The following is a 13,780-nucleotide window of genomic DNA, read 5'->3' as shown; positions in this document are numbered from 1 at the left end:
ATGTGGGATGCTGGTGTCACAGGCAACAGCTAACTTGTGCTGCCACAGTGCTGCCCCCATAATAGAATTTTATTTTTATTTATTTATTTATTTTTAAAGATTCATTTATTGATTTGAAAGAGTTACAGAGAGGCAGAGGCAGAGTGAGAGGTCTTCCATCTGCTGGTTCACTCCCCAGATGGCTGCAACGACCAGAGCTGGGCCAATCCGAAGTCCAGAGTCAGGAGCTTCTTCTGGGTCTTCCACATGGCTGCAGGGGCCCCAAGTCTTGGGCCATCTTCTACTGTTTTCCCAGGCCATAGCAGAGAGCTGGATTGAAAGTAGAGCAGCCAGAACTGGAAATAGCACCCATATGGGATGCCAGCACTGCAGGTGGTAGCTTTATCTGCTATGCCACAGTGTGGACCCCTGGACTAGAATTTTAACCCTTCTGACCCAGCTTCCTTCTAATGCACCTGGGAAGGCAGCATATGGTGTCCCAAGTACCTAAGTTCTTGCAACTCGTGTTGGAAACCTGGATAGAGTTCCAGGCTCCTGGCTTAGGTCTGGCCCAGATCTGGTTGTTGGGGCTATTTGGAGAGCAAACCAGCAGATGGAGGATCTTCTTTGCCTCTCCCTCTCTCTGTCTCCCTGCCTTTCATTAAATAAATCTTTAAGAAAAAATTTTAATCTGACTAATCACAAATTAGGCCAGATTTGTAAAATGCAAATGGCTATCCATGAAGTATCTACCTCACATGACTGATAAAAGAATCAAAATGAGGTAATTAATTTCTGCTAATCCCTGCAGAAAAGGACTGACCTCTGTGGTTTTTTTTTTTTTTTTTTTTTTTTTTTTTTTTTGACAGGCAGAGTGGACAGTGAGAGAGAGAGAGACAGAGAGAAAGGTCTTCCTTTGCCGTTGGTTCACCCTCCAATGGCCGCCACGGCCGGCGTGCTGCGGCTGGCACACCGCGCTGATCCGATGGCAGGAGCCAGGAACCAGGTGCTTCCTCCTGGTCTCCCATGGGGTGCAGGGCCCAAGCACCTGAGCCATCCTCCACTGCACTCCCTGGCCACAGCAGAGAGCTGGCCTGGAAGAGGGGCAACCGGGACAGAATCCGGCACCTCAACTGGGACTAGAACCCGGTGTGCCGGCGCCGCTAGGCGGAGAATTAGCCTAGTGTGCCGCGGCGCCGGCCCTGACCTCTGTTTTGGCCAAGCCGAGTCATAGCACATTTAACCTATAATAATACTTCGCAAGTGCAAATTTCTTAGGAAAATAAATGGTCAGAAATTCCAAAAAGGCCCAGCACCATCATTTCAAAAACTTTTAGCTCTGGTAACTAATTTTTCATTTGTCAAGTAAGTGTAGTTGTTGGTCATGTAAAGCCCTGCTAAAATCTCACTTGTTAAACTGTTTTACCTTTTCTAGGCTTGTTTACAGATTGATCCTGCTGAGCGGATATCATCTCCTGAACTTCTGCATCATGAGTATTTTACTAGAGATGGATTTATTGAAAAGTAAGTATTTTGGACCAATGTCTTTTTGCATTTTGTATTAAGAAATTTTAGTAGCAGGATAATTTCTCCTTAGGTTCATGTACATAGCAGAAGTTTTTGATTAACAAAAATGTACTGAGTTATTTTGTCAAGTATTGAGTAGGTGGATGATATGGTAGACTTAGAGGTGTCACAGATGAAAACTCACATAATAAAGGTAATAATCACTGACATTCATTACACAGACGCTACAATCTCAGTGTCATCCTGACCAGAGATAGCATTAAATAAACAATCAGTACTTTTTAACTTTACTCCTATTTAAATGCTGGTTTTTTTTCTTTTCTTTATTTATTTGAAAGGTAGAGTTACAGAGAGATAGACAGAGAGAAAGGTGTTCCATCCACTGGTTCATTCCCCAAATGGCTGTAACGGCCAGAACTGGGCCAATCTGAAGCCAGGAGCTTCCTCCAGGTCTGCTACGTGGGTGCAGGGGCCCAAGCTGTTGGGCCATCTTCTACTGCTTTCCCAGGCCATAGCAGAGAGCTGGATTGGAAGAAGAGCAGCCATGACACGAACTGAAGCCCATATGAAATGCCAGCACTGCAGGAGGAAGCTTAGCTTACTGTGCCACAGTGCCGGCCCCTTAATTTTACTTAGACCCCTGACTCATAGGAATATATCATGTAAGTCTATTTTGTAGAAGTTGTATATAGTAGATTTCCAAAATCAAATTTTGAAAGAGGTCAGTGATCAGATTTTATTAGGTAAATCTTATGCCATCTTTTGATGTGCATTATAGTTTTCTGCCTGTCTAAATAAAGAACATTGGCTAATACTGCTTGTTTTACAGATTCATACCAGAACTGAGAGCTAAGTTACTACAAGAAGCAAGAGTCAACTCATTTATAAGGCCAAAAACATATTGTAAAGAAAATGAATTTAAGGAAGATGAAAGAAAAATAGTATATAACAATACATTGCTAAGTAGTTCTTTTTGGGGAAAGGTAAGGATTTTGATTTTTATTTCATCCTGTTTAACTATATTATAGTTAGCTCTGTAATGACAAAAGTAACTGTTCTGATGGATGAGATTTTGGATGTACCTGTTCCAGGAAATGGAAAAAGAGAAAAAACCCAAGGAGATCAAAGTCAGAGTTATTAAAGTTAAAGGCAGAAAAGGAGATATCTCAGAACTGAAAAAGACAGAGTATGAAGTGGAACATTGTCGACAGGATGGAATGGAAGATGCTCGCGCTGTGTCCGAGCACACCAGACCTGTAAGCAGCAGACCAGCCAGCCCCGTCAATTCCAGCACTAATTCCAGCAGCATGAAAGAAGATGCGCAGTCTGGAGGCTGTATGACAATGCCACCCATCAATCCGACCTGCGGTAATTTGATGACTGCAAATCTCAACTCTAATCTCTCCCACCCCAATCCAAGGTGAGCTTTAACAGAGCAGAGACCTAAGTAATGCAGTGTTCCTGCATAATGGTTGCTATGGTTTGAGAACAGTTTGGGTGTCCCGCAAAGGTCCCTGTATTATGGGGGCTTGGTCCCTGCAGTCCTGTGTTAATAGTTAATGGATTAATGTTAATGGGTAATGGATTCAGCGTGGAGACTTGATCTAATTATGGCATCTAGGAGGCAGGCCCAGCAGAAGACCTGTAGGTCATATGGTGTGCTCTTAGAAGGTGGTTCTCTTGCGAGGGTTGACAGTCAGAAGTGAGAGGGGGCATAGCTGCTGTCTTTGCTTTCTGGCTGTCTGATTTTCCTCTGCACGGGCACTACCAGCCTCCACCAGGTGTCCGGCTGACAGGCATAGTTGACCTTGGACTGTGAGTCTCCAAACCTATAAACCAAAGTAAGCTACCTCCCTTTCTGAGTAGCTTCTCAGGTGTTTTAGTTTAAAATAACAAAAATGTGACTTAACACATGGATAGTATCTGTGTGTAAACTAAATTTTAAAAAGATATGTTGAAGTTATATTCATGTAACAGATCATTTACTGAGAACTTCTTGTGAATGTTATAAAAGAAATTAACTTTTCTTGGTAATATAGATGTTTAATTTTTCACTAATGTCTTTTGGAAAAACCATATTTATTTTTTTAAAAAGTCTCTTTAGAAAATTATCTTCCCTTTTGAAGAGAAATGAAGTGATGTGACCTAAGTTCTTTTTTTTTTTTTTTAATTGACTTATTTGAAAGAGTTAGAGAAAATGGGAGAGACAGAGAGATCTTCCATCCACTCCCTAAATGACTGTAACAATCAGGAGTGGGCAAGGCTGAAGCCAGGGGCCAATAATTCTGTTCCAGTCTCCCACAGGGGTACAGGGGCCCAAACACTTGGGTTGTCCCCCACTGCTTTCCCAGGCCATTAGCATGAAGCTGGATTGGAAGTGGAGTAGCCAGGACTTGAACCGGCAACTATATGGGATGCCAGCATCTCAGGCTGTGGCTTAACCTGCTCCACCATATTGCCAGCCCCATTTCCTAAGTTCTTATGTGTGCCTTGATGTCTTAGTCTGTTTTGTGTTGCTATAACAAAAATCTGAGGCTGGGCACTTTAAAAAGAAAAGAGATTTATCTGACTCCATGGTTCTGGTAGCTGGAGGGTCCAACAGCGTAGCACTGGTGTCCTGGCAAGGGCCCTCTGGCTGCATCACAATACGGCAGAGAAGCAAATGGAACCGACTTCATGAAGAAGGGGTACAAGTGCCAGCAAGGAAGCACAGATCTAAGGGACTTCCCTTAGATTGTTGTTAACTACAACTTGCTTTCTTGGTACTTTTTTTTATTTTTAAAAAAAGTTACTTGGAGCTGGTGTTGTGGTGTAATGGGTAAAGCCATTGCCTACAGTGCTGGCATCCCATATAGGCTCCGAATCAAGTCCCAGCTGCTCCACTTCCGATCCAGCTCTCTGCTATGGCCTGGGAAAGCAGTGGAGATGGCCCGAATTGTTGGGCCCCTGCACCCGCGTGGGAGACCCAGGGGAAGCTCCTGGCTCCTGACTTTGGATTGGTGCAGCTCCGGCCATTGCAGCCATCTGGGGAGTGAACCAGTGGATAGAAGACCTCTCTCTCTCTCTCTCTCTCTCTGCCTCTGCCTCTCTGTAACACCGCCTTTGAAATAAATAAAATAAATCCTTAGAAAATTATTTATTTGAAAAAGTGACATAGAGAGAGGGACAGAAAAAGAGCTTCAATCTGCTGATCCACTCTGACAGTGGTCACAACAGCTGGGGCTGGGCCAGGAGCCAGGAGTTGCATCCAGGTCTATCACATGGGTGACAGGGGCCCAAGTACTTGATCCATCATCTACTGCTTTCTCAGGTGCATTAGCGGGGGGCTGGATCGAAAGTGGAGCACAGCCGGGACTTGAACCGGCACCTAGTCATGGGATGCTGGCCCCTCCGGGTATTTCTAAAGAGAATGAAAACGTGCTCCCAAGAGAAAAACCATGAGTTATTCTTAAAGACCTAATCAGTTCCCACAAGGCCTCACCCCTTACAGGTTCTACCACCTCTAAACGTTGTCAACACTAGAGACCAAGATTCCAGCACATGAACCTTTGGAAAAAAAACAGTATCCAAACCATAGCATTTGGTACAATAAGGGGGACCTCATTTTTGTTTTTTACAAAGCAGATTCTCTCAATGGAGAAAGGACAGTAAAAAAAAATTAGTTTTTTCTAGTTCAGTAGCTTTTCGAGTTCAAGTATTTTAGTAGGAAAGCAGTGTATCGGGCCAGTTTTAGATACAGCCTCTCATACAGTTGAAAGACTGCTAACATGAGTCTGCTTATTCCTGGGCAATGTGATGCCTGCTGAGGATCTGTCTAGCAAGGAGTTAAGGTCACATTTCAGTTTAGGGAGACAGCTGTGGATTTAGGTAAGGAAACTCTGCATTAGCCCAAGCAGATTCTGACAGACAGGTTTGGGCTGTAGGTCGCAGAGGTAGGCAAGTGGACTTGCCTGTGTCAGTCAGAAGGTATATCAGGCTGCAGAACGCAATCGCCCATTATTGAGGTGACCCCAAAACCATGATGCCAGTAATCATGGTGGTAAACTGGTCTTGAACAGTAGGCTCATAAACTGGGAAACCCAGAGGTTAAGAGACGCAATTTCAGAACATACAGAAGGGAGCCAGCAGGAGTCACTCCACAACATGGTGTCTCCACTGGTGTTAACCTTGTAGTAGTTCTCTCCACGTTCCCACTTTCCTCCTTGGAGCACTTGAAGGCTGGACATTGCATTTCGGTGCTCAGTGTTCAAACAGTAGATTTCCATGCTGTAACTTGTTGTTGTAGCTACAACAGTGGCACTGCTGGGGAGTTCTGATAACTTCTCATTCGTTTTTAAATAACAGGTTAGCTGAAAGAGCAAAAAGGAGACGCACTTCTTTACAGTATGTTGGACAAGCTGTGTCTGACAGCAGGCAGGATGATGGAGGTGCCGTGCAAGTAAGGCAAGAAGCTGGCCACTCAGATGTGGCCTCTTGAGTGTGACCTCCCTTCCCTTTTCTCAACCTTTGCTGCTCTAACACTTTAAAAAGTATGCTTTGAATATCTTTTTGTTTCAGTTCCTGAGATGGAAATAGGCCATCTTTTCCTTATGGCTTTCAGAGTTTTAGGTAATATCCTTTATCTTATTTGTGTATTTTTTAATGTGTGACTTGGGTATAGTAAGTTAAGGTTTCTACCCTGAAAAGTCACAAGAGGACTGGGAGGTAGGCACAGAGACTTAAGCTGCCTTTGGAATACCTGTATCCCAGATTTCAGTGCCAGTTCGAGTCCTGGCTCCTCTGCTTCTGACCCAGCTTCCTGCTAATGAGCCTGGGAGGCAAGAGATGATGGGCCAAGTGCTTGGGTTCCTGCCTCCTTCTTAGGGGATTCAGTTGGATCTCCTGGCTTCAGCCTAGCCCAGCCCTGGCTGTTGCAAGATTTGGGGGATGAACCAGTGGATGGAAGATCTCTCTGTCTCTCTCTCTCCGTCTTTCTCTCTCATACTACTTTTCAATAAATAAATACATGTGTACATAAATACATAAGTAAATCTTTTAAAGACACAAGAACTTTTGGGTTTCCACTTCCAAAAAATGTTTTTAATATTTTAGTAGATGGATTAAAAGCAGATCACTGGTACCAGTGCTGTGGCATGGCAGGTAAAGCCGCTGCCTGCAGTGCCGGCATCCCATGTGGGTACTGGTTTGCTCCACTTCCAATCCAGCTTTCTGCTATGGCCTGGGAAAGCAGTACAGGATGGCCCATAGTCCTTGGGCACCCGCACCAGCATGGGAAACCTGGAAGAAGCTTCTGGCTCCTGGCTTCAGATCGGTGCAGATCCAGCTGTTGCTGCCAATTGGGGAGTGAACCAGCAGATGACGGAAGACCTCTCTGCCTCTCCTTCTCTCTCTGTGTAACTCTGACTTTCAAATAAATAAATAAATAAATAATCCTAAAAATAAAAAGTAGATGGCAAATAAGCACAACTTACTTTCCTCAGAAAAAATAATTAGTGTAGTTCATTCCCCTGTTTTTTACATAGGAAAATAGTTTATTTCAAATCGAATCTGTTATTTATAGGAAAATATTGAAGGAAGGGCATTTCATGTAGCAGTTAGGATGTTTGGGACACCTACATCCCTTATCACAGTGCCTGAGTTTGAGTCCCAGCTCCGCTTCAGATTCCAGCATCCTGATAATGTGTACTCTGGGAGGTAGCAGGTGATGGCTTACTTGGGTACTTGGATACTTGGGTACTTACTTGGGTTCTTGTCACCCACTTGGGAGACCCATATTGAGTCCCCAGCTCCCAGCTGGGCTTGCTCTCTATCTCATGTCTCTCTGTCTTTCAAAAACTTTATTTTTAGTTAAAAATAATACAAACCGGTGCCAACGCTGTGGTGCAGTGGGTTAAAACCCTGTCATGCAATGCTGGCATCCCATTTGGATGCCAGTTTGAATTCTAGCTCCCCCACTTATGGTCCAGCTCCCTGCTATTGTGCCTGGGAAAGCAGCAGAGGATAGCCCAAGTGCTTGGGCCCCTACACCAGCATGGGAGACCCGGAAGCTCCTGGCTCCTGGCTTCAGATCAGCTCAGCTCCAGCCGTTGCAGCCATTGGGGAATGAACCAGTTGGGGGAAGATTGATCTCTCTCTCTCTCTCTCTCTTTCTCTCTTTCTCTCCTTCTTCCTTTCTCTCCCTCCCTCCTGGCCTCCATCTCTCTCTGTAACTCTGTCTTAAAAATAAATAAAATAAATCTTTGAAAAAAATAATACAAACCTATCTAAGAGCAGGTGATTGATTAAGAAAGTTAGGGTGGGACTGGTGTTGTGGTACAGCTGGCTGCCACTGGCTTGAGTCCCAGCTCCTCTGCTTCCCTTCCAGCTCCCTGCTGCTGGCACCTGGGAAAGCAACAGCAGATGACCCAAGGGCTTGGGCCCCTGCCACCTCGTGGGAGGCCCAAGGTGGAGTTTCTAGCTCCTGGCTTTGGCATGGCCCAGCCATACCCTTTTGCAGGTGTTTGGAGAGTAAACCAACATACAGAAGATCCTTCTCTGTCTCTGTCTCTCTCTCTCCTTCTCCCTCTCCCTGAGTCACTCTGCCTTTTTTTTTTTTATTTTTTTTATTTTTATTTTTAACAGGCAGAGTGGACAGTGAGAGAGAGAAACAGAGAGAAAGGTCTTCCTTTGCCATTGGTTCACCCTCCAATGGCTGCCGCGGCCGGCGCGCTGCCGCCGGTGCACCGTGCTGATCCGATGGCAGGAGCCAGGTGCTTTTCCTGGTCTCCCATGGGGTGCAGGGCCCAAGCACCTGGGCCATCCTCCACTGCACTCCCTGGCCACAGCAGAGAGCTGGCCTGGAAGAGGGGCAACCGGGACAGAATCCGGCGCCCCGACCGGGACTAGAACCCAGTGTGCCGGCGCTGCAAGGTGGAGGATTAGCCTAGTGAGCCACGGCGCCGGCCCTCTGCCTTTCAAAAACAAAAAAATTGTTCCTGATTCCACCTTTTTACTAGTGCACATCCTGGAAGACACTGGTGATAGCTCAAGTAGTTGTATCCTTGCTGGGTTCCTGGCTCCTGGCCGCAGCCTGAACCAGGCCTGGTTTTGTGGGTATTTAGGGAGTGAATTAACAGGTGGGAGATCTCTGTCGGTTTCTTCCTCTTGCTCTCTCTGCCTTTCAAACAAAAGTTTTTTTTTTTTTTTTTAATTAAAAGTTAAGGTTATCACTCTCATGATGAAGGCTTTTATTCTCAGAATATTAAATATGCTAAAATATTTTGTGAAGCTTCTATTGGAGTTTGATCTGTTTATATGTTTAATAATATTCTGTTTTATTTATTAGTTATTAAATTGTTATACCTCTCTTCTATAATACAATCATGCAAATGGCTAGACTTACTATTCTACAAATAGTTCTGCATGTTTCTTCAGGCTGACTCTTGTTCGTTTGTTTAGAGCCAAGTGGAGAAGAGTGTATGTAAGGGTCAAAGTGGCCAGGTGGCAAATGGAAACAAAAGGAAGCTGAATTTTTCCAGATCTGACAGAAAAGAATTCCATTTCCCAGAACTGCCTTTCACAATACGCTCTAAGGAGATGAAAGGAATGGAAGGTACAGATATTTTTCATAGTTTTACGAATCCAGATATCATTTACAAGACTTTTAAAAACAATGTAACTTACATTCTATAGTGTGGTGGAGCTAGAAAATAGTGAAGTGCTGAGAAAAATATTTTCAGTGGATGAGATTTTCTCCCCTTACTCAAACAAGGGTGAAACTTGAAATATTTTTAAAAGGGGGGTTTAAAACCACTTTAAGGCTGAGGTTTTTGTTTGCTTCATGTTATTCAAGTGTTAGAATGACAGTATTAAGGAAGGTGGATTTGGCTCAGCATATGATCTGGAGTAAATCACTTTCCTATGTGTTCTTCCATGAGTATTTGCCCACAGAACAGCAGGAATGTTATATGTACTTCTGGCATCCAGGTATTTAGGAGGTTAATATTTATAAACCTAAGATTTATCTTAAAATCAAGCTTGTTTTTTTGGCCTTAGGTAAATATTTCTTTGAAGAAGAGTGACACCTTGTGAAAAGTTAATATAATAGCAAGAATACAGTACTTGTACTGCTCAAGGAATGATTTAATGCACTGAACAGTTACCCTTAGAATTTTTCAAAATTAATGTCTTCTTTACAAAAATCTTTGTTTTATTTGTTTGAAAGGCAGAGAGAGACAGAGAGACAAATACAGCCACATCTCCCATCCACTGGTCCACATCCACACATCCAAAATGCCCACAATAGCTAGGGCTGGGCCAGGCCACGTCCAGGGATCTGGAACTCAGTCTGGGTCTCCCACATGGATGGCAGAGGCCCAAGGCTCTGAGCCATCACCTGCTGCCTTCCAGGGTGCACATTAGCACGAAACTGGAGTGAGGAGCAAAGCTGGGGCTGGAGCCCAGGCGCTCCACTGATAAGAGACGCAGGCTTCCCAGGCAGCGTCTTAACCACTGCACCAAGTGTCTGTCCCAGTATTTTCTTTAAATACTTGATAGACTTTTTATAAAGTTACAGAGAGAATAATTTACCATTACAACTCATGACTGATTTCTTTGTTAAAAAAAAAAAAAAAGTGACTTTAGTGGACACCATAATCTTGTTTTGAAGTTCTTGAAAAGGAAAGTAAAATTTCAGGATAGGAATAACAAATTATCATTGTTTTATGTATTTTTGCAAAAGTTAAGCAGGTAAAAATGCTGAAGAAAGATTCAAAGAGAACAGATTCATCTAAAATACAAACTTTACTTCACATGGACCATAAGCAAGAAAAGCAAGAGGTAAAACTTTTTTTTTAATAGTTTTTGTAGGAATGTTGTTTAGAATTTTTTACTCTGCATAAATTTAGTTATTACTGTTTTAAAGTTGACAAAATATGAAAAATTTGCTGTCCTTGGACTCTGTAAACATACCTGTATTTTCAAGAATAACCCATTACGACCGTTTTCTGTAAGCTCCTTTCTGCGGTAGTGAATACAAGCTCTCCTTTGAATGTGTGATGGTGACCCCTGTGTCCCAGGAAAAGTCGTGTCTGTGTCGTGTGTGTCATCAGGCATCTGGCAGGTGAGCCATGCCAAGGAGAATGAAAGCGCTGTGAACCGTGGCTGTCCTCACCACAAGCTTGTCCGCATGTGTGGCTTCTTCCTCTCTTGTTTCCTCTTGACTCCCCTGTCTGTCCCTGCTGTGTACCTGCTTTCACAGCGACACATCAGTAATCTTGTTGAATTGTCCCCGATCGGCCCACTGGAGAGATTTTGAATTTCATTTGGAAATCTCGTGTTCAGCATCCAGATTAGTGCTCTCAGAAAGTACTGACTGCGTCGGAGCTTGCTCCTGGACGGCTTCTGTCCCACGCTTGTGAGGTCTTCTCTGCGTGTGATGTACTGACTGCATAGTCTCTGTTTTTAAAAATTAAATCAGTTACATTTTATTACTGACAAATCATGTGTACTTACTAGGGAGATCTTAGTAAATTAAAAATCTATAAAACCTGATCTAAAACTATGTAAAGAAGCTTTGTAAATCAGGCCACTCAGTCTCTGAAGCATCTGGATAAGGGAGTTATCAGACACTTAATTGTGACATTTAGGGCCATGCCTGGAACTTGATAAAGCTCCACAGTCCACGTTACAGAGTTCACAAAGTTATCTGGTGGCTTTAAACTTTGACCTTGGGTGCCTTACTCGTGTGCACTTCACTGAGTGACTGGGTAAGTTGGGAACCTGGGGATGGGAGGATGGGAATGCGCTGCATGTGCTCCACCTGCTTCCTGTGAGCGTCCCCAGGAACTGAGATTACACCCTAACGCAGAAAAGAAAGGACTCCTGAGACAGGGTGGCACTCCTAGGATAAGTAAATAGATAATTCTCATATGATGTAGAACTCCTGGAAAGATGAACTTAAAAAAAAAGACCTTGAAACAGGTAGTTATTAGACATCACCAGAAGTCATCTGTTGGTTATGGTTTATTTATATTGCCCATTAAAACCAGTTTTGACAAGTGATTCAAATTGCATGTAAGGGTAGCCCAAACACTTTTAATAAATTAGTTTCAGGGGCAGGCACTGAGCCACTGCCTGCAATGCCTGCATCCCATATCACAGTGCCCATTTGAGTCCCAGTTCCTCTGCTTCCAGTCCAGCTTCCTGTTAAGGTCTCCTGGGAGGCAGCAAATGATGGCTGAAATTCTCAGGCCCGTACCACTCACATGGGAGACCCAAGTGGAATTCTTGGGTCCTGGTCAGCCCTGGCTGTGGTGGGCATTTGAGGAGTGAAGCAGCACATGGAAGATTACTTGCTCTGTGTCTCTCTCTGTCTCTGTTGCTTGCTTTGCCTTTCCAGTAGATAAAAATAAACAAACATTAAAAAATAAATTAATGAAAAAAATAAATTAATGTCAGAATTCAGAAAATGTCCTAAATTTTGAGTCTGTAGTTTATTTTAGAGCCCAAGAAAATGTGACATGTCTTATAAACATAAGATAGGGAGTAACAACTTGTGTGTTCTGTTCTTGGCTCTGCCATTGATACGGTGATTTTAATTACCTTATCAGATCCAAGCACTTCCCAGCTGTACAGGAACCTCTTCCAGGTGTCTTAAAAATATGTTGAAGTAGTGTATACATACATTTACTAGGCTTTAAAACCAGAGAGAAACCCTACCTTACTTTACTGTAAATGAGTGACTTAGGCAAGAGAACAAGGCTCCCTATGCAGCCACTTTAGTTCTATTTGACGATGATCACGAGGAATACCTTTATTACATAGTTTCACTGTAAGTTATAAAACAAGCCCCAGGTACAAAGTTCAGGTGTTTTTATTTCTGGCTGTATTTCCTTAGCAAACACTCACCATTTCCTCAATTAAGGTCCTGTTTCTATTTACTTTTTAGAATACAGGAAATGCACAAACTGAAAGGAAGAGGAAGCTGCCAGATGTAGAGTAGAAAATGCGGCAGCTGAAAATTCAGGGAATCCCAGAATCACTGTATGGTTTAAAAAACCCTTTCTGTTAATGTTGCATGCGCAGGAATGCTGACTAGAGAGTTCTGCAGATATATCCCAGATCTGTGTGGCTATGTGTACATTCACCTAAGTTTGATTTCAAATATATAATTTTTAAATTATTCATGTATTCTTTTTTTCTTTTTTTTTATTTTTTGACAGGCAGAGTGGACAGTGAGAGAGAGAGACAGAGAGAAAGGTCTTCCTTTGCCGTTGGTTCACCCTCCAATGGCCGCAAGGCTGGCATGCTGCGGCCGGCGCGCTGCGGCAAGCGCACTGCGCTGATCCTAAGGCAGGAGCCAGGTGCTTCTCCTGGTCTCCCATGGGGTGCAGGGCCCAAGCACTTGGGCCATCCTTCACTGCACTCCCTGGCCACAGCAGAGAGCTGGCCTGGAAGGGGGGCAACCGGGACATAATCCGGCACCCCGACCGGGACTAGAACCCAGTGTGCCGGCGCCGCAAGGTGGAGGATTAGCCTAGTGAGCCTTGGCGCCGGCCAAATTATTCATGTATTCTTAATTTGAGCGTTAATTTATAAAAACTGCCTTATTGCTACATCCTAATAAAACTACAGCTTATATTAAGTCATATAACTTTATTTGATCACCTGTTATTTCAATGATGTTTGATCATTGACTATTCTTAGCCTTGTTTCAGAGCTTTATAATAAGAGAAAAGTTTCTAAATACGTAATGAAGTGAGGTCTTACTGTCTGGGAGTGCCAACCATTTCTGAGCATTAAGTTTATCCAGTAAGCATGGGACACAGGTTAGGATCTAACACAGAATATTCTGGAGCAGTGCTCAGCTGTGTCGTGAAGATTGTTTAAAAGTGTTGAAGTGAATCTTTTAGCCTGATTTGCATGTTTATCATTTAGTAGTTTACATATAATTTAACACTGAAACAGTAAAAATTTTACCAGAACATGTTTGCCTTCTTATCCTTGGTTCTTACTAGCTTGGTCTCTAATTTTAGGGTGGAGATGGCCATTGTGAGGGGAAGAATTTGAAGAGGAACAGATTTTTTTTCTGGTAGTGTCTTTTCTTTCGAATTCTCCTAAAAATACAAATTGACAACTCTTCCTTTTTTTATAACAGTAGAAATGCAAAATCATCTCAGTTTTTTTGTTAGCTTGATATTCAGCTTTCTTCTTTCCTCCAAGAGCTCTGTATGCTTTCACTGGGAATTATAAAGTCGTCTCCTCCCTGCCTGCCTCTCTGCTTGCTCTGATTATT

General features: G+C 43.2%; 1 protein-coding gene across 12 annotated transcripts in view; it reads left to right on the top strand.

Moving 5' to 3' along the window:
- CDKL3 (cyclin dependent kinase like 3) overlaps positions 1 to 13,780 on the top strand; it is a 73,046-nt gene that overhangs the window by 33,682 nt on the left and 25,584 nt on the right. For 8 of the 12 annotated variants that reach the window (XM_070076107.1, XM_051844230.2, XM_051844231.2 and 5 more), the window contains 7 exons: positions 1,415 to 1,503; positions 2,336 to 2,489; positions 2,598 to 2,926; positions 5,851 to 5,944; positions 8,944 to 9,097; positions 10,226 to 10,323; positions 13,521 to 13,576. In XM_070076107.1, the coding sequence (XP_069932208.1) occupies positions 1,415 to 1,503; positions 2,336 to 2,489; positions 2,598 to 2,926; positions 5,851 to 5,944; positions 8,944 to 9,097; positions 10,226 to 10,323; positions 13,521 to 13,576 (974 nt within the window). Of the gene's footprint in view, positions 1 to 1,414; positions 1,504 to 2,335; positions 2,490 to 2,597; positions 2,927 to 5,850; positions 5,950 to 8,943; positions 9,098 to 10,225; positions 10,324 to 13,520; positions 13,777 to 13,780 lie in introns of those variants that run through there. The other 4 variants (XR_007918960.2, XM_070076106.1, XR_007918962.2 and 1 more) reach the window with 4 other exon arrangements.

Source organism: Oryctolagus cuniculus, chromosome 6 (assembly GCF_964237555.1).
Source record: "Oryctolagus cuniculus chromosome 6, mOryCun1.1, whole genome shotgun sequence".
NCBI lineage: Eukaryota > Metazoa > Chordata > Mammalia > Lagomorpha > Leporidae > Oryctolagus > Oryctolagus cuniculus.
Note: the sequence above shows the minus strand (reverse complement) of the source record. Positions and strands in the feature narration are given on the sequence as shown.